Here is a 24,712-nt window from a genome sequence, read left to right as displayed (position 1 = left end):
AATTCTGATTTTATTTTACAGCAGGATTTGGCACAGTGCCAAAAGCACCAAAAGTTGGTTAAATGATGGTGTTGGTGTGCTTGACTGGCCAGCAAACTCACCAGATCTGAACCCCATGGAGAATCTATGGGGTATTGTAAGAGAAAATGAGAAACAAGAGACCATACAATGCAGATGAGCTGAAGGCCACTGTCAAAGAAACCTGGGCTTCCAGACCACCTCAGCAGTGCCACAAACTGATCACCTCCATGCCACACTGAATTGAGGCAGTAATTAAAGCAAAAGGAACCCCTTCCGAGTATTGAGTACATGTACAGTAAATTAACATACTTTCCAGAAGGCCAACAAATCACTAAATGTTTTATTTTACTGGTCTTATGAAGTATTCTAATTTGTTGAGATTTTTTTTTTTATAAATGTAAGCCAAAACCATCAGAATTAAAAGAACCAAAGACTTAAACTACTTCAGTATGTGTGCACTGAGTTTATTTAATACACAAGTTTCACAATTTGAGTTGAATTACTGAAATAAATTAACTTTTCTATGACATTCTAATTTATTGAGATGCACCTGTACATGGGGCAATGCTGCTTGGGCACTTTCCCCTATAGAATGGGCAACAAATTTCTACCTGGATTGGTTGTGGGCCCTGTGTCTCACCTGGTTACCCACTGATAGCAAGATTGCCCAGCAACATTGCTCAAAAAGTTGCCCTATGTCTCATTACCATTGTAGTAGCAGTTAGGTTTCAAAACAAATGTATATCATTTATCCACAGCACCTGCACAAACCCAGCAGCCTTGTCTTCCATTTTCCTGCCAAGCCTTCAGCATCTTTTCAGAGGCTTCACAAAGAAAAAAAGTTGTTTTAGATTTTCAATAGTAATGCAATAATGAATACTCGATTATTCAAAGAATTTGAGCAAAATAAAACGTACATATGCCATACTGCATCTGATCACTGTACTTCTCAAGTCGTACTGTATGCTGCTCTTAAAAAAGTCAAGCTTTGCTTTGAGCTGCTGCGAAAAGGAGAACATCATGTTCTTATATCTTGTAAGGTTGGTGTGTGTAGCGGAGAAGGCTCAACCTATAAACACACAAACCGAAATAAACATTACATTTTGAGCAGGAAAAATTATATTCATTAATTAGCATGGTAAATATAAAGCACGTACATGGCTGCACGTTGGCCCTGGAAGAGGCGGCTGTAGTCTTCTCTGAGGCCACAAATGTAGCTCACCGCCTCACCCCAAACCTTTTTGAGGGTACTCAGAGGGAGCTGAGTTTTGGTTTCCCGCACTTAAACAGAGAAATGAAATGGATGGAGTCTTAAAAGTTATTTGGGAAACAACTTGAAAAAAATGGACTAAACATTAATCTGAAAGTACAACCTCCTTCAAGCACATTTAAATGAACAAACTATCCATAGGAATTGCACATTAATCAATCAATTCTTACCGATAAGTTCACACTCTCAGGAAGCATTCTTGCTGTTAGAGGTCCTGAGTACTTGGTCAAACTCTTGTCAAACAGATATACAATGTAGCTGTCCCATCCTCTCTGATAATTAAAAAAAGGGTTATAAAACTGATAAACTGCTGCTGCTTTACTAAAATGTACTTTTAGAGCATGAGAACAACATTTAAGAGGCCAAAAGAATACTTACGACTCCATCTAACACACACTGTGCAGCAGGTTTCCTGGGGTCTAACATAACTCCTGTTTCCTGCAGAAGCTCTTGATTCAAAAGTTCGATTTTGGTCTCAGTCTCAATCCTCTGTTGCAGGGAGTGGAGCCCTTCATCTGGGCTAAGCAGAAATGAGTGAACCTGGGTCGTAGTCATGTTTAAGATGTGGACAACCTACAAAACAAATCATGCTTCAGCTCATTTTTCCTGCCTACTTTGCATTAATACAGAAGACAACTGATTGCCCATAGACATAACATTCTAATGAAATGATGCAATAATGCCAATATCAAACCTTCATGTTCACTATTTGTTCTAGTAGAGCAAAGCACTGGGGCTGTTTTATGTCTGGATCAATCCTCCTCCTCTCTCTGTACTGGGTCCCACTTGAGCATCAGCTGTAGCAACCCCTCCAAGGGCTCTAGCAGTGTCCTGCAGTACCAGAAAAAACAATTAGCCAACTCAGAGACAGAAAAAAACTAATAACAGAAATTACAGTGCAAGAAATGCAAGGTGTTTTGGTCTGTATAAAGGTTACCTGCTCAGATTGTTCGGTTATGGAAGGTGGGTGGAAAAGCGGACATCGCCATTCATGTCTTCTACAGCCATTATGTCCTTAGGACCTTTGTTTCGCCTTTGCTTGTCCTAATAATAAAAAAAGCAAATATGTTGTTATTTGACTGTTTAAATGTATTCCCTGTGAAGGTAAGATACAAGCATTGTGACCTAATATGTAGGATATCAGGACACGTACCACTGCACAGGTTGAAGATTGTGAAGAAATGGCCGAAATCCACAGCAGCACTCAAAGATCATGGTGCCGAAGCTCCAATAGTCCACAGTGACTGTGTACGACTTGCCTTCAAACAGCTCTGGAGCCTGAAACAAACAAGATGTCACGTGACATGACCCTTCAGAAATCATTCTAATATGCTGATGGAGGTGCATAAGAAACATTTCTTATTATTAACAATGTTGAAACACTTTTCTGCTTAGTATTTTTATAGAAATCATAATAAAAAAATTTTCTGGATTCTTTCTGAATAGAAAGTTCAATAGAACAACACATACAAAAATATACATTATAGAAAATGTAACACTACAAATGTTTTTACGGTCACTTTTGTTTAATTTAAAGGGATAGTTCACCCAAAAATTTTGTCATCATTTACTCACCCTCAATTCCACAGTAGCCACTGACTTCAAAACTATGAAAAAACCCACTATGGAAGTCAATGGCTACTGTCAACTAATGTTACCAACATTCATCAAAATATATTCTTTTGTGTTCAAAAGAAGCAATAGACTCATATAGGTTTAGAACAAGTGGAGGGTGAGTAAATATTACAGCAATTTAATGTGTGTGTGTGTGTCAGTGTGAACTATTAATTTAATGCATCATTACTAAAGAAAAGTATTTATTAATTTCAACAGCAAAAACTTTGTACTGACCACATACTTTCGATTGTAGTGTATGTTGACTCATTGTAATAATAGCCTTTTCTTTGCAATTCATTGCAATTACTTATTTTCTACATTACCAAATACTGTAAAAGTCCCACAAATGAAGTACACAGGCTCCCTGGTCTAGGTCTTTAGCGTAGCAAGGTCGATTATCTTGTGGACGAGCTGCATAAACATCAAAAAACCATTTGGTTGGGAAAATGTATGTCTAAATAACAAGAATCAAACTACTGAATAGGAATACCTTTTCCACTGATATCTTGTAGCACAATATTCTCTGGTTTGAGATCTCTGTGGAATTATCTTATTCTCATCGGAGGGGGTACTGGATTCCAGAACCTGTTGGATATAAAACATGCTGTTTTATTTACCACCCTAAGTGATCGACAATAGAAGTACTAATAACAGTTTTAAAAAGACACATTACCAACATCATTGAGTAGAGCCAACACCTCACTCTCTTTTAACCCACAACAATTTTCTGGTTTGCTGAGTAACTACAAGATGCAATACAAAGAACAGAAATGAGTAAAAGATGTCAACAAAGGGCACATGAGACATAATGCAAAGAAAAAGCCCTGGTCACAAACCACACACACACCTTTCGAAGGTCTCCCTTGGAACAGTATTCCATAGCTAAAAGCGGTAAATCATTCAAAGCAATGTGCATCATCTCCTCAGGAACATCCTTTGCTGTCACCACGTTAAGGTGCTTCAGCCTGAAAAGTTGGAAAAAAGAAGACCAAAAAAATATATAACATTGGTAATTATGTGTGTACATAAAATAAATAAAATATTTGCATGACACATGTTTTTAATAACAACATATTATGAATAATAATATATATATATATATATATATATATATATATATAATATATATATATATATATATATATATATAAAGTCAAACATTTGGTTGCCATAGATTTACACACTTTTTCATTATCTGGATCTCTCGACTCCATCGGTCTTTGTTTTTTGCATTAAGTTCAAGGCGACAGAGCTTCACAGCGATTTTTTCTGAGGTTTCCTGCAAGATATTACAGTATTAAGAAACTAACCTTTTCTTTGGCTGTAAATCGAAGCAAAGGAAACAAACATTTTCACATCAACAGTAGTTAAGAGTAACATCAGAGGCAGAGCGATACCTCATTCTGATAAAGGTAGACATGTCCAAATCCTCCCGTTCCCAGCCTCTCCTTCATAAGCCATGAGCCACAGAGCTGATTGTGTCTCATAGGAGGTTTCTCCATCTGCACAGCAGTAATACACACATTTATAATGGCTGCTTTCAACACTATGACAGCTACTCGAGCTTGGTTAGGATTTAGGCCTTAAGAGAGAGTTCTATACTGTAGATAGCGTAGATGATGGTAAGCGAAACGTTTAATTTCTGACATTATATTTACTTGGATATGGTGATACAGCTAACTTAGCAGGCGAGCTAACGTAGTCCAAAGTGTCATTCGGTAGTGACTTACCTTTCGTCAGTTTGCGTTTCTAACTTGCATGAACCGACCACATCTGATGTGGAAATATATGGGATCTGTCAAAAGAGCGTATTAATCCAAAGGAAACAACAAAGCTATCCATTTCATCCTTAAACGACTCGGATGTCAGATTTGCTAATGGCTAACTAGCTCCGCGTAAACAACTCGATGTGTTGAACTGTTAGCCTACAGTCTTACAAGCCACCAAATGTCAGCTTTCCATAGCACCAGGCAGGGTAAAACTAGGGCCAGAGAGCACCTGAAAATCAAAACAACTAAAGATTGCTGCCCTTAAGTGCTGATAGGATACAGTAGCGCTGACTTGTGTGATAACTGTTGTTGACGGCGGCCACGCCAGTCAGCTGCTACTAAAGTCAAAAGCGAAACAATGTCAGCGCATGCGCGGTGCGTTAGGAGCCGCCTGGCGTCAGCGCTCATCTGGGATCAGTTGGTCATGGACCAGGCCATAATAACGAAAGCTAATACTAAATTCGTGGTACTGATCTCGATTCAGCGCAGTCGCCGAGGACCTTGAGAAAATGGTACCCGACGACTGTGAAAGTAACTCCAGGGACGCAAATTTGTTCGTTCTACAAATACGATTCATAAAAAGTAAAATTAAATAAGAGAAAATGTAATTATTTAAGATGATGGATGGATAGATAGATAGATGCTTCCACCATTTTGTATGACAGTTCTGATAACTGTGGGAAGAGGAAAGCTTTTTAGGAATAAGCTATCTATTTTTTTTTCAGTGAAGAGAGAAGTGAAAAGTGTCAGCCTCATAGGGTCACAGTGACAGTATTTTCCTAGAAAAGTTTGTTTGTGTCTTTTTTAAGACTATGATTTCTCTCTTTCGCTACTATGAATCTTTGACAGTGAAGAGATATTCTTCCACTTTACTTTCTGTTCAGGGGCTGATAACATTCCAGTTTATTTTAACTCAAGTTTATCTAATGAACAAAATATGCATACATTTAGTAGCTTTTATGATTTCGTTTATTCTGATTTGGTTCTGCTCATCAGTACTGCTCTAAGTCTGATTTTTGTTAGATGTTGAGTGACAGACGTGATTGTGCTTGATTCAAACTGCAGTCTTGCCTCACTTCACACTTTTGACTATGAATAATTCTGTTCTTTTATTAATTTGTTTTATTCACAAGAAGCTGTCTAGGAATTTCTTTCTTATATTAGTGTTTGATACATTTCAGGTCTAGATTACGGGGATGGAGTTTATCAGCATGCGCCTCTTACTCTTACCTTCTCTCCTCCTTGGATGTTTTACCATGGTGCTCTGAGATTTATAACTGATTGTACATTTTCAACTCATCATTGTGAATTATATAAAAGAGTTGTATGGCCTTCTTTGAGTTTTCGGGAAAAAATCCATTGGCATCTGTTGAAATCTAAGGCAATTTTGGGTCATTTGCCATCTTATCTCTGTTGTCTCAAAGGACTTTGTTTGAAAATGATTCATTACGTTTTTAAACAAAATATTTTTTGTGTGCCCCTTGTCAGAACTGAGCTTGATAAAACCTCTTTTAAATATGCCGCTACTTCAGATTGGAATCTTCTCCAAAAGTATATAAAGTTGCAAAACTTGTTGTCTTATAATTAATCTTAATTATGTAATCTAGAGAGCAACTTAATGGTGTGTAATTTATTTTAACTGGTTATATGTTTGTTTGTTTTTTGTAAAATGTTGATTATTTGTATATGCAAACTTATAGCTGCCTATCTTGGCATGACACTAAGAGATTTTGATCTCAGTGAGTAATTTCCTGGTTAAAATAAAGATAATGATGACATCCTTGGTTCATTGTTCATGGATGTGTTTCTGTTGCGAATTTTACCCCAGATTGCCAGATTACCTTTAAAAAAATATGTTCAACTGCTTGCCTTTCTTGTGGATCATATTAAAGATATATATTCAGATGTTGTTTTGTATTTATAGCAGATGGATATGGAAACAGATCTCAAATTAATATGTAAAGTCAACATTTGGTTTAGCTGACCCACTGTGATGTGAAAAGGCCAAGCATGAGTAAATATTAACTCCAATGTCCAGGAGATGGTGCTCAAGACTTTTAAATGCAAGTCCAAATCCATCTCATCAGCAGCATTGGACAGTTGACCTATCTAAACTTGATTTTTATTTTATTTTAATAAACCTAATTTTGATCAGTGAAGAAACCTTAAATTAAATTTGTAATTTTAAATTAACTATTCTAATGGATGTCTTTATCTAGTCTTTGTAAAAGAAGTTGAGCAATAAAGGCTGTATCAGTAAATGGGCTGCGGACAGTGATAATCTCTGTTGAAGTGATGTCAAACATATCTGCATATTTTCTTCATGGATGTCATCTTTACAGGAATTTAAAAAAGAAAGAAAAAAAAAGTAATCTTAAATAAATGCCCATCTAGCTATGAATATGAATTTAATTACAGTGTTTGCAAGACAGAGCTCAAACCCTGACCTTAAGTATTATAGTTCTGTAATGAATTCAGCCCAACTGCTTAGAGTCTATTTAAACTTAATTTGTCTTTCTTTTTAAGAAATGTAAGATGAACTGAAAAGGCAAGGTCATGCTGCATTCTAAAGAAGTCACTTACACCTGGTGGACATCATCATAAAAGGTGATGCATTTAGCTGATGCATCATATATCTTATCATCACATAAACCAAACAATAGCAACACTGGAAGTTCAGTAGTGTTGAACAGGAAATGTGTTTCTGTACATTTCTTAATATGGTATGAGGGGTGATATCATCTCCTCTGGCTCTCTGATTCATGAAACCCCCTCATTCATCACAGGATGAAATCCAGCTAAAACAGATGGGCATGCGAATAAGACTGAGAAAACAAAATGTTTTGGAGTGATTAGAAAAAAGAAATACATAAAAAAGAAATTGCAAGAATGTAATAGCACATAAAAGCCCAGGATTTCAACTTTATGATAAATCAGGCATGCAAACTGTGCCACGCACAGGACACAGAGTAAAAACATATGAGAATGGCTCCAGATGTTAGGAAACAACAAAGAAATGCAATTTCATCATGCCACATTACTCTGGGATTTTAAAAATTCATTGTCTGAGTAAAAATTGACTGGCAAGTGCAATCAGATATATGATGAGAATAGATGTAGGCCTATGTGAGGAACAACACACATCTGTTTTGATATCTAATTAATCTGATGATACATGTTCTTTAATATCATCTATACCACTACAACTTTATAGATTTTTCTTTACAAGTTCTTGAGAAAACTAGTATTCTCAAAACATGTTGTGAAATAGGCACTGCAATATAAAAACCACAATTATTGTCGATGCTTGGGGAAAAGTTCATTTTATTTTTAAAAAGGGGAAAGATCTTGAGTAATTTAGCATGAGTCACAGTATGAGCTTCCGCTAAAAGCATTGCCATTTATCTTGTTTTAGTGCACAGCGCATGTGCCAGCTTGCCTGAGGCCAAGCCCGCCTCAGCCAATCACAGATTCATCACTATAAAGCCAGGAACACTAACAGGCACATCACACACAGCAAGTGCTCAGTAAGCCCAGTGCAGCTCAACACCACAACATCAGCAAGCAAACTAGAAATCAACTGCATATTACCAGAAAGGTAAGCAACAAACACACTATACTCTGGATCTGCTTTGCTTTCATTCTTTTACATTTGCATATTATGCCTATCTAGCTATTTTTCACAGACTTTATGTATATATATTGCATGTGGGAATATAAATGAATTAGAATTACATTTAAATATGTATATCTTACACTTTTACAAATAAAGTAATGCCATAGAAGATCCATTTTGGGTTCTTAATAGTTCTTAAAAGAACCATTTTAGGCTTACAGTAGTGTGATGAAGAATTTAATAATGTAAAGAACTGATTGCAAAGGACCTTTGGCACAATGGAAAGCTTCCATGGATGTTAAAGGTTCTTCATGGAACCACAGATTGCCAACAAATAACTTTTATTTGTTTGCACAATATAGTAAAGCATTTTTATAACCAAACATATGGATACAATTAGAATTCATAAAATTTCAAAATTAGATTATCAATTTTAAATAGAGCCTTCAAGGCTGCTGTGTATTAATATAGTAACATGTCTGAAATTTAACAGGAATTTATTCTTAGGTACTGTAGGAGTAGTTACATTAGTGTTCAATGAACTATGAAAATTAATGTATTGGATTAATGGAAAAAAAAATGATCAGTGGTGGGCTTATAAGTACTATTATACAGTATGCATGCTTGCTTGCAGAAGTAGTGCTTGCAAATACATGTGTTTTTCTTGGCAATACTTGTTTATTGGTTTGTCAACTTTAAAAAAATTTCCTGTTAACTCGGACTTGTGGTCAGAGAGCATGTGCCTTCTCTGTTAAATGCTTCTCATGAATATATGACTCACTTCTTCTAAATTATTTTAGGATCTCCAAAAAAGGAAATCCTTGGTTTGCAGTCGAGATGAAGTGTATACTCGTGATATTACTGTTGACATGCACCCTCAGCTTTACTGATGCAGTAAGTGGAAAAACAAAACAGAAGTGAGTTTTTTTAATTAGAATTAACCTTTTTACCCTTTAATATTTAATATTTCTGTTTTTAGTTTAAAAGCCTTTGGAGAGAAAACACTTCTACTCAAGTAAAGGGTAAATTTCTTTGGATTCTGTCACATTAAAGTTTTCCAATAATGTGCTATTTGGTTAAGGTTGTATTTTTAGCATTTGAATATATAGGTTTAATCAATCTTTTCTCTTTTCTCAGGTAAGTGCATTCTAGATGGAGGCAAGGAGAGCAAAACCAAAGTGTCAGTGACAGTCAGTGGGCGGATATGTCTACAGTGGAATTCCGTTCAATACAGAAACCATTCGTTCAGTAACTGCGATCATAACTACTGCAGGTATTATTTATGTATATATTTATAAATGTATATATATATTTATATATATATAAACAGAGCTGAGACCTCTGAATTTTGCTGTTTTAGGAATCCAAATAATATGATTCAGCCATGGTGCATTGTAAGGAGAAGAAATCGTTATGTACGTGAATACTGTTACACTACCAACAGGGAAGTTAAACCAAGTAAGTAGAAGTCCATCTCTTTTAAGCCATGGGAAATATTGATAGCAAACTGACTATTATGGCCTACATTTGCTCTTGCAGCCGCCACGAGTTCCCCAAAACCTGACCCATCAAAGCAGGACACAGGTAAAATTTTTATTGATTTACATTTTGTTGCCCATTTTAAACAAAAATCCTCATTAATTTAGTGAAAACATAAGGGAAATCCCCGCTAGGATCCTTTTCCAAAGCCTAGATAATTCTCTCTCCTCACAAACTTCATGTTTGTTCATTATTCAGAATCATCATGCGGGGAGCGACACTTGAACCCCACTAGAAAGATAATAGGAGGATCAAGGTCAACGGTTGAGTCCCAGCCTTGGATTGCAGCTATCTTTAAAGGAGATGGATTCGTTTGTGGAGGAACCCTTATTGCTCCATGCTGGGTTCTCACCGCAGCCCACTGCTTTTCCTCCGGGTATGTCATCCTGTTGTTAACAGAAAGAAATTGGACCTTCTATAACAATTGGCAAATGCACAGTCCACTCCTGGGATCTGGATTTTGTATCACCGGGTCACGTTTATTTTGTGATGATGACATGCTGACAGCACATTATCCTGCTTATTAGTCATCAAATATTATCTGTAAGCTTCCACTAAGAAAAAAAAGTCCACTACAGCAAACAAAACAGTCAGCCTATACCAGCAAGATGAACACTTCAACAATCATGTTCACTAATATCTTTTACTGAGTTGCAAGATGGCACAAGTTGGGGGTGTGATACAAGAGACATCAAAGTGGCAGTAAAATCCTGAGGAAAGAAAAAGAGAACAAATTAATAAGCAACTTTTGAACAACCTAGGTGGCAACTTGCATGAAGACTACAGAACATTTTAGCGTGTGGAAATAAGGCCACAATTCATAGGTAGACAATTGCTAAACAATAAGTTATTATCTATGTACAGTGATGTAATGGGCAAAAGTGAATATTCCGAAATATAATAGCGCTGAATGCTGCGTTCAGATTTCAGTATTTCAGAGGCCATGTAACTTAATGCAGTGTCATTGCATTGTGGTATAACATAATTAAACTATTTCTTTGCTTTGAACAGTAAGAGAACACAGGTGAGGAAATACTCAGTCTTTCTGGGAAAGACTGCCATCAATGAAACCGACTCTGTCAAAGAGCAGCAGTTCGACGTCAGCAAACTTGTGGTTCATGAGGACTATGATTACACAACTGAAAACTACAATAACGACATTGGTATGTTGGCTTTATATTTTATTGCTCCAGCAATTAAAAAAAGAGTGTATAAATAATAAGTAGTGCAAATCCTTTCCTTTAGCTCTTTTGAAGATAGCGGACAAAAACGGACAATGTGCAGTGAGGACAGACTCTGTGAGAACTGCATGTCTTCCTCCTTTCCAGCAGATGCTTCCTACAGGATTCTTCTGTGAGATTGCTGGCTATGGAAGACATCAAAAGGGTAAGATGACACACACTGTATGCTAAGCTAGATAGTTTATCCGAGTACCATGATCACTTTCCTATGACAACAAGATGTGAGGGCAGCATGGTGTGTCCATAAAGTTGATCTATAATATGAAACATAACACAACCTGGGACATCCTATTATGACACAACATACTGTACTGGATCTCTAACAATTTAGCTGAGAATGTAGCTGGACATTTTAGTAATGTCATTTTTGGCACTCTGGATGTCTATGTTAAATGCCAGGACTACATAATACATGAGATGAACATAAATGTCATAATTTTTTTTTATCTGCTTTTTAAGGAGGCTTTGAGTACTCTCGATATCTGAAACAGGCTCAGGTGAGACTTATTTCCCAGGATGATTGCCAGAACAAGTATTACAGCAAGGACGAGGTCAATAAAAATATGTTGTGCGCAATTGGCAGAGACTGGGAGGAAGATGCTTGCCAGGTAAACCAGAAGTTTTCACTGATGATTGATAAATATGACATTTGACCTGGACAAGTTCAAATATCTTCATTAAACTCTGAATGTGTTTTTTTCTTCTTCTTCTTTTTTCAGGGTGACTCAGGAGGGCCTCTTTTGTGCGAATTAAATCAAACCATGTTCCTATACGGTATCATTAGCTGGGGAAAAGGTTGTTCAGAAAAGTTTAACCCAGGGGTTTACACAAAAGTCACCAACTACAACAACTGGATCGCACAGCATACTGGTTTACCCAAATATACAGCAGGCTCCAGGTATCCACAAAAGGATTAATTATGACAGGGTCACTTTATAACAGAAATTTGAGCATTGCTCAGATGCTTAGCCACTCAGGGTAATTTTATATTTTGTGCAGAATATGTGTACCATTTAAATTATGTATGTCAGCTACTGTAATCAACAGGAATCATCTTTGAAAGTGTTAAAACTAAATGTCCCTGCTTTTATTGAATAGTGATACCAGGTTTATGAAGGATACATAGAATGATGTTAATCTAAAATGACTGATGTTAATGACATGGCTACTGGTCCAGTTTGTGGCAATAACTATATATATAGCTATATATAAAGGAGAAGTGTTTCAGAAAGTTGTTCCAGAAAGATTTTTTTAATCATTTGACTGGGCATTATCTCTTAGGATATATTCATTCTTTTTTACTGTTACTTGTGTAATAATGTATAATTTAATAATTTAATTTAATGTATGAAGAATGTATTTATTTATTTATACCTATCTTATTTTTAACACATTTATATAAGTATATATCTCTGATTGTAAAACAGTCATTTGCTTTAATACAAAATTCTCCTTATTTTTAAGAAAAGCCATTGTATTAATAAACAATTTTATTTGACATTAAACTTGCTTTAAATCCCATCACTTTTCATTCCATTCATTTATTTTGCATTGACATAAATATTTATTTAAATTTCTACCAACTGATGAATTCTCACTCATATCCATTTCCATAAATTTTAAGCATTTATTAACCAATTAATTTATTGTTCATCTGCTCCTTCATTTATTGGTCTCAATGATGTGGAATATTTTTTCAAAAATTATTAAAATATAGGCATAGTCTAGCAGTTCGTGCATCTTAAAGAGATAAAAGTACGAAAGAAGATATGTATTTTGATATTTATTTATTTTTTTCTCCATAAAAGGGAAGTCAGTGGGGACCAATGCTTTTTCATTATAATGAGAACATTCTTTGAAATATTTTCTTTTGTGTTCTACAGAATAAAGATTGTCATTCAATTTTGGAAGAAAAGTACATTTCTTTTTTAAGAAACTAAACTTTCTTGTAAACTAACTGTAATTAAATGTAAAGCCAAAACTTTAATATATGAGTTTATACAGATCCTGAGAAATATTGGTGAGTGACAATTAGCTGATCTCTTCTATGCATATTTAAACACACACACACACACACACACACACACACACATGTTTGTTTTTGTGAAAAGTGGGGACATCCCATAGGCGTAATGGTTTTTATACTGTAGAGACTGTATATTCTATCGCCCTTCACCAACCCTACCCCTAACCCTCACAGGAAACTTTGTGCATTTTTACTTTCTCAAAAAAAAAAAATCATTCTGTATGATTTATAACCATTTTGAAAAATGGGGACATGGGTTATGTCCTCATAAGTCACCCTCTCCTTGTAATAACTGTGTCATACCCATGTCATTATACAAATGTGTCCTGATGTGTCACAAAAAAAGAGCACCCACACACACACACACACACACACACACACACCCACACAGGAGAGATCAAAATTAGAGAACAATCTATAAATACTTGATTTCTTCCCTAAATATTTTTAATCTTCACTCTAAATTTGAAGGAATATTAGTTGTGGTTATACATCTGTTCTACTAACATGTTTTAAAAACGAAACAAAAAGAAAGTTAGTGAACAGGAACCACTGTAACACGAAATATGGTTTTAACTAAAGTTTTGGAGGGTTACAGCTGTGAGAAATTAGTAGATAGTGTGCAGCTGCAGGACATTTCTAGTTTCTTCTCACACTGCTCTGCTGTGATGAAATATGCTTAAAAGATGCTGCCCATCTCTTGTTAGGATAACTTCTAATAGGACTAAGCAGTGACCTTAAATTTTAATTGTTTTTATTTAGATATTACATATATATTATTTTTTACATTTGAGCCCCTGCACACTGAGAAACTCTCTGTACACCCCTGTATAAAATGGATTGATTTCAATAACTTTATATCTTTAATGTACTTAAAATACAAGTAGAGGATTAGAACTCTGTATTGGCAGATACTCAGTATTCAATGACTCGGATTGGGGGCACAAAAAACCCGATCAGGACATGCCTAACATGTATGTGTTATATTGATTGGTATATTGAAGACATATCATGGCCGTTGGTGTGAATTAGTGGCGAAATACTGATACCTTTCCTGAGAAATACCACAACCTGTTGTGTACAACAAGATGATATCAGAGTTTTGGGGAAGTGTCTGTGAGAAACTAAGCCGAAAAAAATTTCTTAATTACAAGTGCTGACCTCAAAATCTAAGTAAGGCATGGGAACGTGAGAAAAAGTGGAAGCTGTGAATCACCAAATATATATAGACTTAAGCATAACATCCTTCCTCTTACCAAGAAATCAATATGCTTATAAAAGAAAAAGATCTTGACCTAAAAAGGAAAGAGTTTGGTTAACCGAGAAATGACGAGCAATGAAATATGTATAACACATGCAATGTTAAACACTCGGTTTGCTATAACTTATAGCAACACCTCCTCCATGTCCTTCGCTACAGCAGACAGTCAAATTTAGCTATGATTAAACATCAACTATACATACATCCATACTATATATTAATCAAAATTATGTTTTTTTCATGTCACTTTATGCTTTCAGCTGTTTCCTTAACATACTTTACTGTCAAGTACATTTGTGTGTAGTTGTGCAGATTTTTTACCCCTTTGTTTATCTGTTAAACATTTGCCTAACATTATTTTGATATGCTTACCAATATAAAAAAAATCCTGGTTTCCACAGAAGGAAAGTTTATTTAGCATGTGTTGTAAGACAGATATGTTTTTGAGTGCTGTAATGACTCTTATTGCACATTGGAGGGCGCCGCTATATCATTAGAAGAATAATGGAAAGCTGGACTTTATCTTATTATCATCTCATTATATATACTGAACTCTCTTCAAGTAGATTAATGTTGTCATTTTGATATCTGATTGATATTTTTATATTCTCATTAAAAACCACATGGTCAGTTATAGCTATCTAGCTGAAACAGATCTGAGTCCTACAACCTAATGAAGATCAGTTTTTTGTAATAAAGAACAGTTTTTTCAAGAATTGTTCATTCTTTTCTAATTAAATTCAACAGCTTTCATTTCAAATTATATTATAGGCACAATAATTTGAGGAAAACGATGAAATGAAATTAAATGAATTTTGATTCGGTGGCAGCACTTAAGCTGCCTGAACTCCACAAGTTGTGTAAACTTTGATGATGATTTTTATATTTCAGTTTCAGAAACATCCAAATAGGAAAAAAATTGTGTTTTTTTCTAGTATATGTTTATTTGCATGTGTAAAAGTGTGTGAGTAAATGAGTGTGTGTTTGTTTGAGAGAAAAAACCCATGCAATCACAGTCAATGGTGCAAATGCAGCAAACATGGATTAGTCAGCTGTAGGGCTGGATGACATGAAATTGCTGAACACAGCATTAATCACCTTGGCTATAATGAGACCATCACTTTTCTATTTCAATACAAACTGTTTCAACACCAATTGTGTTGAGGATCATTTCTGATGATGACAATTAATAATTCAAATTGGTCACACACAGGTAAACATATTAATCAGTAAGCTGTTTTCCATTTATATTTTCTAAACAAATAAGTTAGTTTATCAAAATAAACTTGTGGTTGAAATGGTGGCTAGACAGAAACTGAGGATTTTAAAGGGAAGGATTGTACATTTATTTATAAGGTTGTTTAAAGTGTGAACTGACTGACAACTTTTTGAGTTTAAAAGCAAGGCCAAAGCAGGAGTTCTCCTGTGACAAGAGAAACTACAGACAACATCCTAGATATGAAAGCAGCATCCCCAAGTGACTCTGCACTTACAAGGTTCAATGACAGCTGCTACTTATATAATAAACTGTTTACCTTATTAGTGTTGCAAGGCACATCTCTGTGCTCCTCCATCTGAAATCCCTCCTTTTTTGGTAGCCTTACAGTTGCCTTGTGTTTCCTTAGAACTGAATGGTGTCTGAAACAAAGTCACATGGAGCCTTACTTGTCTAAAGAACTAACCTGTAAATTATGTATAATTATTATACTTGAACATTATTTTCCTGTAAATATCCTAAACACATAACCAGATGTCTAAATCAAGTCCTGTCCCTTTGGTAGCAAACTGAGTGTTTCATTATGGGGAGTCAGTCTCTCCTTAATTAAACAAATGTTTATTCTTGACTCTAAACACATCATCTAAAGTATTAAGCTAAATCAAACAAGGTCAGATATTACATTTCCAATGCTTAGCCTCAAATGAAGAATTTCTACAGTGTCTCACCATAGATTCTTTATAACTGCACTTCAATTGGTACATTGTTACTCAGTTTGCAAGTGTTCACTTCTGTGGTCACATCTAAATGTATGGGTACATGTGTGTGTGTGTGAAAGAACTAGTACTTCTATTTAGCATTGCCATTAATTTTTCGTTTTTATTTTTAAGTGACAGTAAAGATTCACAATGTTTCAAAAGATTTCTATATCAAATAAATGGTGTTCTTCTGAACTTGCAATTCATCAAGGAATACTGAAAAAACAAAGTATCACACTTGCATTTTAAAATAAATGACAATGGAACACCATTCTTTTAAACTATAAAAGTTTAAAAGAACGCCTAATGGTTAGAGAGTCAGACTCCCAATCGAAAGGTTGAGGGTTCGAGTCCCGGGCCTGCAGGAATTGTAGGTGGGGGGAGTGCATGGACAGTTCTCTCTCCACCCTCAATACCACGACTTAGGTGCCCTTGAGCAAGGCATCGAACCCCCAACTGCTCCCCGGGCGCCGCAGCATAAATGGCTGCCCACTGCTCTGGGTGTGTGTTCACAGTGTGTGTTTGTGTGTTCACTGCTCTGTGTGTGTGCACTTTGGATGGGTTAAATGCAGAGCACAAATTCTGAGTATGGGTCACCATACTTGGCTGAATGTCACGTCACTTTCACTTTTTTTTTGTCACTTTTCACTAAAAATATTTCACATAAAAAATTCACAGTTTTGGTAAGTTTAAGAGAAACTTTTGAACGGTTGTGTTCAATAAAAACCTAGATTTAAAAGTAGCCTATATATTTAAGACTATATTACTGTAAAAAGTCATTTACCGGACACGTGAACTTCTGGACATTGTGTGCTGCTCATCAGGATTATCTTCTAAAACTAAGATTAATCAATTATCCACCTACACATTTCGTTCATTCACGCAGAAATGATCACATGAAGAAGACATCAGCAGATGATCCGAATTAAACGCCTCAGCCTGAATCCAGATATGCCTGTCAGTTACTTTGCTGCCATTTTACTAACATCATTACCTATCATTAAATCAAATGTAATCCACTGAATCCTCATCCAATCCGAAGCATTCCCTTTTTGGCTACAGCCTGCATGACGTAGTCAGGGAAGCTCTTATCACAGGTAGGGTGGGGGGGAAGAGAGTGGAAACAGAGAACAGTGTCAGCGCGCACCAATCAGATGCTCCGCCTGGCGTGAAACCTTTGCGCTGATTGGTTGACGAGCCCTGGCTCTTTTTAAGCCGCGCGTTCTCTCGTACTTTGGTTATCCACAAGAAGGCGTCGGCCGTTGGGGAGGTGTTTCGGGATTTCTCTGCATGAGTGGAATATACCCTGGAATAGACATTACAGGGGAAAACGCTCCACAGTGCGAACTCGTGCCTTTTTCTCACTTGTGTTGAGGATATTTAGATTTCAGAATGCCAGTTTTCCACACCAAGACGATAGAGAGTATCCTGGAGCCGGTGGCTCAGCAGATATCCCACTTGGTTATCATGCACGAGGAGGGCGAAGTTGATGGGAAGGCGATCCCAGATCTCACCAGCCCAGTGGCGGCAGTGCAAGCGGCTGTCAGCAACCTCGTGCGGGTGAGGGTCCTGACATCCATACAGCAGTTTTTTTTTTTTTTTTTTTTGACTCTTTTAGTTTAACTGTTTTATTTTCTTTATTAAGGCGCTTTTCATTTCGTTAAAACGTCTCCCTTTATAAAAAATTACCATACACAATAGGTACCAAAGTTATTGTTGCTGCCTCATAATATGGTTTTACTTATTATTATTTACTTGTTATTTAGTTTATTTTTAATGACAGTGACTGACAACAAGTATTGCTTTATTTTAGTAACAATGACACTGTGTAGGCTACTTTGGTGGAAATTATTGTTAATCATGGGGTGAGGGGTCATGGTCTGATCAGGTTAATATGTTTCATTAGGAATTGTAAATACCAACAGAGTAAACTGATCATGCTGAGTTTGGCTTCATAATCGCATATGACTTTCTTAGTTTGTGGCTATAGGAAATAATAGTTGATATTAAACACTTGGTCCTGATGGGTCAGTGAGGAGATGGTCTGAAGCAGAGCATTTTTTTTCTCATAAAACATAGTTTACACATGGTAAACTAAAGTTCCTACATCTGAAAAGGGTTGTTTTTCTGTTACAAAGGTTGTATGCAATAGTTGAAAATGAGTGTAGCTAAATTATTAGCCAGCAAGAGCAGAGGGATGTTGTAATTAAAGACATGCTGTAAACCTTCCAATTCTGTCAATATTTTAGATGTTTCCTAAATGCATTATCCTGTATAGGAGTAGTTACAGTTTTTTAAGTACAGTAAGTGAACTGGCAGGAAGCAATGATGTTTGCATCGTAAAGGTGAAGTGATTTTGGTATAGTGGAGTCTTTATAGGTGGGCTGTATTCTTCTCTGTACAAGGAGTTCATGTGTTTAGAAAAGTAAGCTGTTAGTTCCAGGAAACATCAAAAACAGAATCATCAATCCCAGAAACCTCCAAGAGTGTTGTACCATTATTTTCCCAGTGTATCCACAGCAACTAGACAGAACCTTGCTGGTATGTTCTCCTTCCTCTCTGATCTCAGTAAGGGTGTCTCTATTTGAAGAAAGTTACAACAACAACAGTCTGTTATTGAAGCATTACTTATTTGAAAGAATTAATTTGATTGCTGGCATATATACCGAAAAGTTATAGAATCATGTTTATTATTTATGAGTTTGATTTAAACATTTCTGATTTGAACAAGCTAACATTTATTCTGGTCATTTCTGTCATGCGTACTACAGTATAAGTATTGTAATGCCTTCAGCCATCTGAAACACATTTTTGTTTTAATAAGTATATACCTGTAGTTAAATATTCTATTTTAGAATAGAATATTCTAGAATAATTATATTCTATTCTGAGAGGTCAGAAGGGCTTCCAGTATTAGGCTATTTCTTCTTGTTTATCTGTAATAAGATAATTAACTGCCAGCTGTCATTAAATAAAGTAATGTGAAAAGAATCCTCCTAATGTACGTGAGTATGTCACAAATATGGAGTGAGCGTTTTGTGCCGGGAATAAAAAAGGCTTCTAGTCTGGGAAGTAACACGGTCTCACAGTGCATGGCCAGACGGGTGTTTCATGTGCAGGGAAAGTGACTCCCTGCTGGCTTGAGGAAGTCTAAGGTGTCAGCGTCTTCACTGGAGAGGAGACGCACCCCACCCCCCTCATATGTGGCACCTGTTACTGCTGAAGTGTCCAGCACATCAGCCAAGCCTGGAAATCAAGGCTGAGTGAAGAGGCTTTATACATCTCCTCACTCTAAAGACCGGTCTGTATCTTGGAGACTGTTCTATGTTTAGATTGTCAACATTCTCGTAGTCGCTTTGGGATTGTGGTAAGAGATTAGATTATATATACATAGTAGTCAACTAATATGTATATAATGGCAATATAATTGTGACAAATAAAGAATTGAATGTGTAATTGTTTGTTTTAATGGTGACTCTCTCACTAGTTCAAGCTTCTGCAGAATATATGGCCAAGATATAAAAGATACAATCCAGAACCATATTTGGTCTTAGGTAACTCGAACTGATTAATGATCATTGCTGGGTGGAATGAAGCCAGTGAGGAACAGCCAACTAGTTGTACCTGGATATGGACTATTTGAGTTGTTTTATCCCCTTTCTCTGAATGCTTTTTATGGATCTTAACGGAGAAGACGGCAGGGGTCTGGCATGGAGGGGAGTCTCCATCTCTGTCTGTCTGTCTTTTCAGCCAAGTCTGTCACAGTGCTTTGGAAAAGAGCCATTGGCATACTGTCCATGTGCATTTGTAAATGTGTGCTGTTTATGTCATCCATGGCTAAGCTTTTAGATTCCCTTTGGACTGGAGCCAGCAGTAGTGCAGAACTACAGGATATGTGAACTACTGCTGTTGTTTTGATGTCGCATTTAACAGTTAAATGCAGTTATTTAACAGGCAGTGCCTGAAAATAGTCCCCAGCTAGTTTGTAATATCTTTGCGCCTGCTGCACCCATGGTACGGCAGCCAAGTTGCTTGATTATTACGCTGGAATGAGAGTTTAGTTTCTAGCCATTTCAGCCTAGAAAATCGCAATTTTAAATTTTCCGACAGTTTTAGCACACAATGTAACTACAGAAGAGTCATGTTTTTTAATAGGAAAAATATAGTAACTATTTGGTCATTTTTGAGCGAAATGTAAACGGTCTAATCAGATTCAATGATCTATGCTAAGCTAACCTAAAAGTGCTACCGCCAGACCCGGAGATCGGCTGAATAGATCCGAAAATGGTAAAACTCAACTGTTTAACTCTAGGGGGTTGGAAAATGAGCCTATTTTAAAAAAAAGTGCAGTGTTCCTTTAAAGCCAAACTCCTAGTACATTAGTGAATTGCCACTCGCAGGGAAAACTCCCTTAGTGATAAAATGATTGTGTGAGAGGAGGTGATGCCCTTTGAAATGTGTTAAACTGAAGTAAATTCTAGCCATGGATACAGATCTGTCATAGTTAGACCCACACTGAGGACACAAGCAGAAACTACTTTGCAGTTTACTTCCCCCAGCTCCCATAATCCCTCAAGTACTTTAAACAGGCATATTGTTTTTAAAGCAAGTCTTCCATTTAACTAAATCCAGCCCTAGAGAATATATGTTGAGTGGCAAAATAAATGCCTGTGTGAGTTTATCTGTGATGGTTGATCGATCTCTGTATCGACCACTGGAAAACCAATATGTAGAATATAACATTTGATTTATAAACAATACTCAAAAGTTTGGGGTTTGTGAGATGTTCTTTTTTTATGTGTTGCTGTTTGAAATAAATCTCTTATGCTCACAACTCAAAACATGACTCAATGGAGGTCTTAGTTACTTTGCACTTAATGTATGTTTAATGTATGTTTTGGGAAATTGGGCTTGATGTAATCATCCACAATAAATAACAAGTTCTTTAAGTGTAACCTCTTCAGTCCTGTTTGCTGAAATTGTCTGAATTGTCCTTAATGATATCTGACAGACGGAAGCAGGAGCAGCTGCTGACCCGGGCTGCTCTCACAAAACCCATTATCACAGCAAGAATGCACCTGAGATCAAAGAGCCTTTTAGTGAAGCTACAGTTGCTAGAAATACTCTGCATTAAATATGCATCAAAAGTGCACAATCAATGCTCTGATCCCTTTTGAGTCTGTCTTTCTGTTACCCATATGCTTTGTTTGACACCATGAAAAGTGCCAAATGTGGTAATTTGAGGGGCCTTTTATCAACCTTTTATGGATCTGTCAGGGTGTGTGCAAGAGTTTCCCTTTAAAGGAGTCTTAAGTCTTTGCAGAGGTTGTGGGAATGAATGCGAGACACTTCAGAGTTCGAGCGTAAACAGTCAACAGATGACAGAGTGCTGTGACAGTGCAGGAGCCTTGTTATATAAACAGCTATCATCATGGAGAGAGAATGCAGTCGCACCCGCTCTGCTTTCACACACATATGAACTTTAGAGGAATATCTTATAGTGGGCTCTTATTTACCATCATTTCTTCTTGCCCCAGACCAGGACACTGAACTAAGAATAACTGTGTTGAATGTGGTTGCAGGTTCAGTATCTGAAGAGAAGCTTAAGGTGGAGGCCCCACTAAGATGAGCGTTTCAATGTATCAGGTGCCAATAGACACTAATAAGCCTCAGATACATAGAAAATAATAAGTGTAAGTGTTCAACTCTCTGACCACATGACAGTTTGACTGTATTTAAAAAAATTTTTTGGAAGGGTACATCATGTTTATCCAGAACTGCAATGAAAGGGTTTTTCATTCTGTGCAATACATCTAACTGTACCAAACAGGCCGTGCAGCATCCTTCAGTGTGCACAGGGTTGATGTTTGTGACTGGCTGCTGTGTGTGCATATGAGATCTCTGTTCTCACTTTATCCCAGCAGTTTACCAAGTTAGCCTTATTTATGGGTCCCCTTCACCCATTTAGATTAGAACTCAGTAAAAGAGCGTTCTGGACTACAAAAGCACCATCCTCCATTCACAGCTGCCTGCTTTGGTCCTTAGCAGGTCATCGGCTGTGAATCAATGCACTCTATTATTTACTACTTGCGTTTGTTTGTTTGGCCTGTTTCTCATTGTTATTCCTTGTTATTTTCACCCATGCAATCAAATAAAAGTGCTATATGTATGTATGTGTATATATATATATATATATATATATATATATATGTATGTATATATATATATATATGTGTATATATTATTTCCAAATGTTACCTCATGAAAAGCTTAATGGAAGCTTAAAAATCTTCTTCAAATATGATTCCGAGATGGAGGAGAGAAATGAATGTGACCGCCTCAGTGTAAAAAAGAGCAGGCGGGAAGTGGCCATGTGCCATGTGGAGATAACAAACATCTCTCTGTTACGCTGCTATCTCTGCATTAGTGGACTCTAAAAAAGGACACTGTAATGTCATTCCTGAAGTCCAGTGAGAGGGCAAATAGACCATGTGCATGGGAGCAAAGTGTGTGTGATAGGATATCTTGTCACCTCAGGGTTATGTTTTTAAAATCAAACCGTGGTTTTGCTGTGATGTAAGAGAGAATTGGGGCACTTTTCTTTGCTTGGACACACTGAAAATGTTCAGATTAATGGTTGATGGGTGATTATAGCTAAAGAAAATCTCTTTTTTTGTCTGATGCATCATGCAAATAAAGCAATGACTCAGTGACAGGTTGTGAATCGATGAAACTGACCATTTTAACTGATTTATGGAGTTTAATTAAATAAAGCATTGGATCAAAAAAAAGTTTTAAAAAGTTTAATAACATGGTGTTTTGTTTAGTTCGCAGATGTGTTGATTGCATCTTCTTCCAATGTGTTCATTCTGGAAATACTAAATAACTGGGTGTGATAATGGCAGATGAGCAGCATGGGTTGTTGTTTCAGACTGGACAGTTGGAAGTATTGGCAGCATCCCAGACAGCGAGTTGTAGATCAGCCTAAGGGCTCATCCAAGACACACAGGCCCTTATTGTGTCCAGACACTCAGAGCGACTCCATTCACAAGCTGTGTCAATCTGGTCTGCCTAAGGGCTGAAGCTTTTCCTAATGAGTGTGTATAACCTTTTTGAGTGGCAGCTGGTGTCATAAAAATAGAAATGCATTTAATGGTCTCATTAAATGGTCTTCATCTTGTAAACCAGCTTGTCTTACATGTGTTGTCAGGTGGGGAAGGAGACGGTTCAAACCACAGAAGACAAGATTATGAAGAGAGACATGCCTCCGGCCTTCATTAAGTAAGACCTATGCTTTCCTGTCTCTCTCCAGGCGCTTGTCATGTGAACACACATTAGTTCTAATCACACTGAACACATATGTGCCCATTGCACAGGCTACACTCACAACCCTCTACATTATGAGTGAATCACTCGCATATGCAAACAAATCTTCACCCTGGGTGACTAAATGATGTCTAATATTAGCAAATGGGTAATAAATTCTCAGATTTAACTCGCCATTGCTTGAGCTGGATGTAAGTATAAGTTTGGCACAGATTTTCAAGCTCTGTCACGCGATACAGTATGTGCTGTTTTTCAGTTCATCTGAATGGATGTGCAACGCACCTGTATTTGACATACTGTACTGTAAACTCCAGTGTGAAGGCGCATGACTCGCCGTCGCTTTGTCTCACATACACGCATCTGTTTTGATTTCAGCAAATCAGTTCGAGAGAAAGCACAAAACCTGATTAATTTTCATGAACCCAGCAGCTCATTAATCCTTAGTAATCCTTAGTGTGTTTTATAGTTCTTATTAGTAGAATTTGTATCATTATTATCTTATAAGTATTTTTGTTAGCACCCCCAAATTTTTTTTTTTTTTTTTTTTTTACAAAAACACTGAAATGACCACCACCATTCCAGTTAAAATGACTAATATGCATTCAAACATGGTGATAAAGTTTATTTCTATTACTAAAGTTCTACTATTAAATAATACATGATTATTATGCTTGACTGACTGATGTTAAGAGTGTACTTTCAGATAGATTCAGTCTGGCGAGTAAACCAAACTATGTACTAGCCAATGGCGATTCAGTTGCCAATGAGGGTTGCAGGATTAACAAAGTATGTGCCTTTACCTTGTAAAGAGAAGTTTAAAGTGATGATAGATTGTCAAAACTGATTTTAGATGCCTACAAAGCCTAATGTCAGAGTTTGAGGTCTTTGATGTATTGAAATAATGTACAGAGTAATGGAGGTTAAATAAGGTCTTGCAGGTGCGATTGCCTGAGTTTGGCTGAGTCATCCGCTCACTGCTGAAGCTTGGGGGTTGTTTTCCACAGAGCTTACGATGCATTATTGATAAGTCTACGCAAAAACTATATGACTGC

The 24,712-nt window shown here is 36.6% G+C and overlaps 2 protein-coding genes and 1 pseudogene across 5 annotated transcripts in view; 2 read left to right on the top strand and 1 right to left on the bottom strand.

The window, feature by feature from the left end:
• Window positions 1-782: 782 nt before the first annotated feature.
• Window positions 783-5,082, bottom strand: LOC113081398 (inhibitor of nuclear factor kappa-B kinase subunit alpha-like; annotated as a pseudogene).
• A 3,061-nt stretch (window positions 5,083-8,143) lies between these two features.
• Window positions 8,144-12,321, top strand: LOC113081403 (urokinase-type plasminogen activator-like). The gene is made up of 11 exons (XM_026253509.1): window positions 8,144-8,275; window positions 9,094-9,187; window positions 9,273-9,315; window positions 9,431-9,566; window positions 9,654-9,751; window positions 9,833-9,877; window positions 10,031-10,208; window positions 10,844-10,995; window positions 11,078-11,218; window positions 11,533-11,681; window positions 11,793-12,321. Exons 2-11 carry the CDS (start codon window positions 9,131-9,133, stop codon window positions 11,988-11,990), a joined length of 1,197 nt encoding a protein of 398 aa, XP_026109294.1. The 5' UTR covers window positions 8,144-8,275; window positions 9,094-9,130; the 3' UTR covers window positions 11,991-12,321.
• Window positions 12,322-17,584: 5,263 nt separating this feature from the next.
• The window catches only part of LOC113081399 (vinculin-like), a 34,597-nt gene continuing 27,469 nt past the window's right edge, over window positions 17,585-24,712 (top strand). For all 4 annotated transcript variants that reach the window (XM_026253505.1, XM_026253503.1, XM_026253504.1 and 1 more), the window contains exons 1-2: window positions 17,585-17,894; window positions 23,545-23,615. In XM_026253505.1, the coding sequence (XP_026109290.1) occupies window positions 17,727-17,894; window positions 23,545-23,615 (239 nt within the window). In that variant the 5' untranslated portion in view covers window positions 17,585-17,726. The remainder of the gene's footprint in view (window positions 17,895-23,544; window positions 23,616-24,712) is intronic.

This window comes from Carassius auratus, unplaced genomic scaffold (genome assembly GCF_003368295.1).
Source record: "Carassius auratus strain Wakin unplaced genomic scaffold, ASM336829v1 scaf_tig00034142, whole genome shotgun sequence".
In the NCBI taxonomy this organism is placed as follows: domain Eukaryota; kingdom Metazoa; phylum Chordata; class Actinopteri; order Cypriniformes; family Cyprinidae; genus Carassius; species Carassius auratus.
Note: the sequence above shows the minus strand (reverse complement) of the source record. Positions and strands in the feature narration are given on the sequence as shown.

Excerpts from the sequence above, each read along its gene's own strand:
- LOC113081403 (XM_026253509.1), top strand. The coding sequence starts at position 9,131 with ATGAAGTGTATACTCGTGATATTACTGTTGACATGCACCCTCAGCTTT. Across the intron at positions 9,567-9,653 it reads TGCGATCATAACTACTGCAG|GAATCCAAATAATATGATTC; the intron begins GTATTATTTATG and ends TTGCTGTTTTAG. Across the intron at positions 11,219-11,532 it reads CTATGGAAGACATCAAAAGG|GAGGCTTTGAGTACTCTCGA; the intron begins GTAAGATGACAC and ends CTGCTTTTTAAG.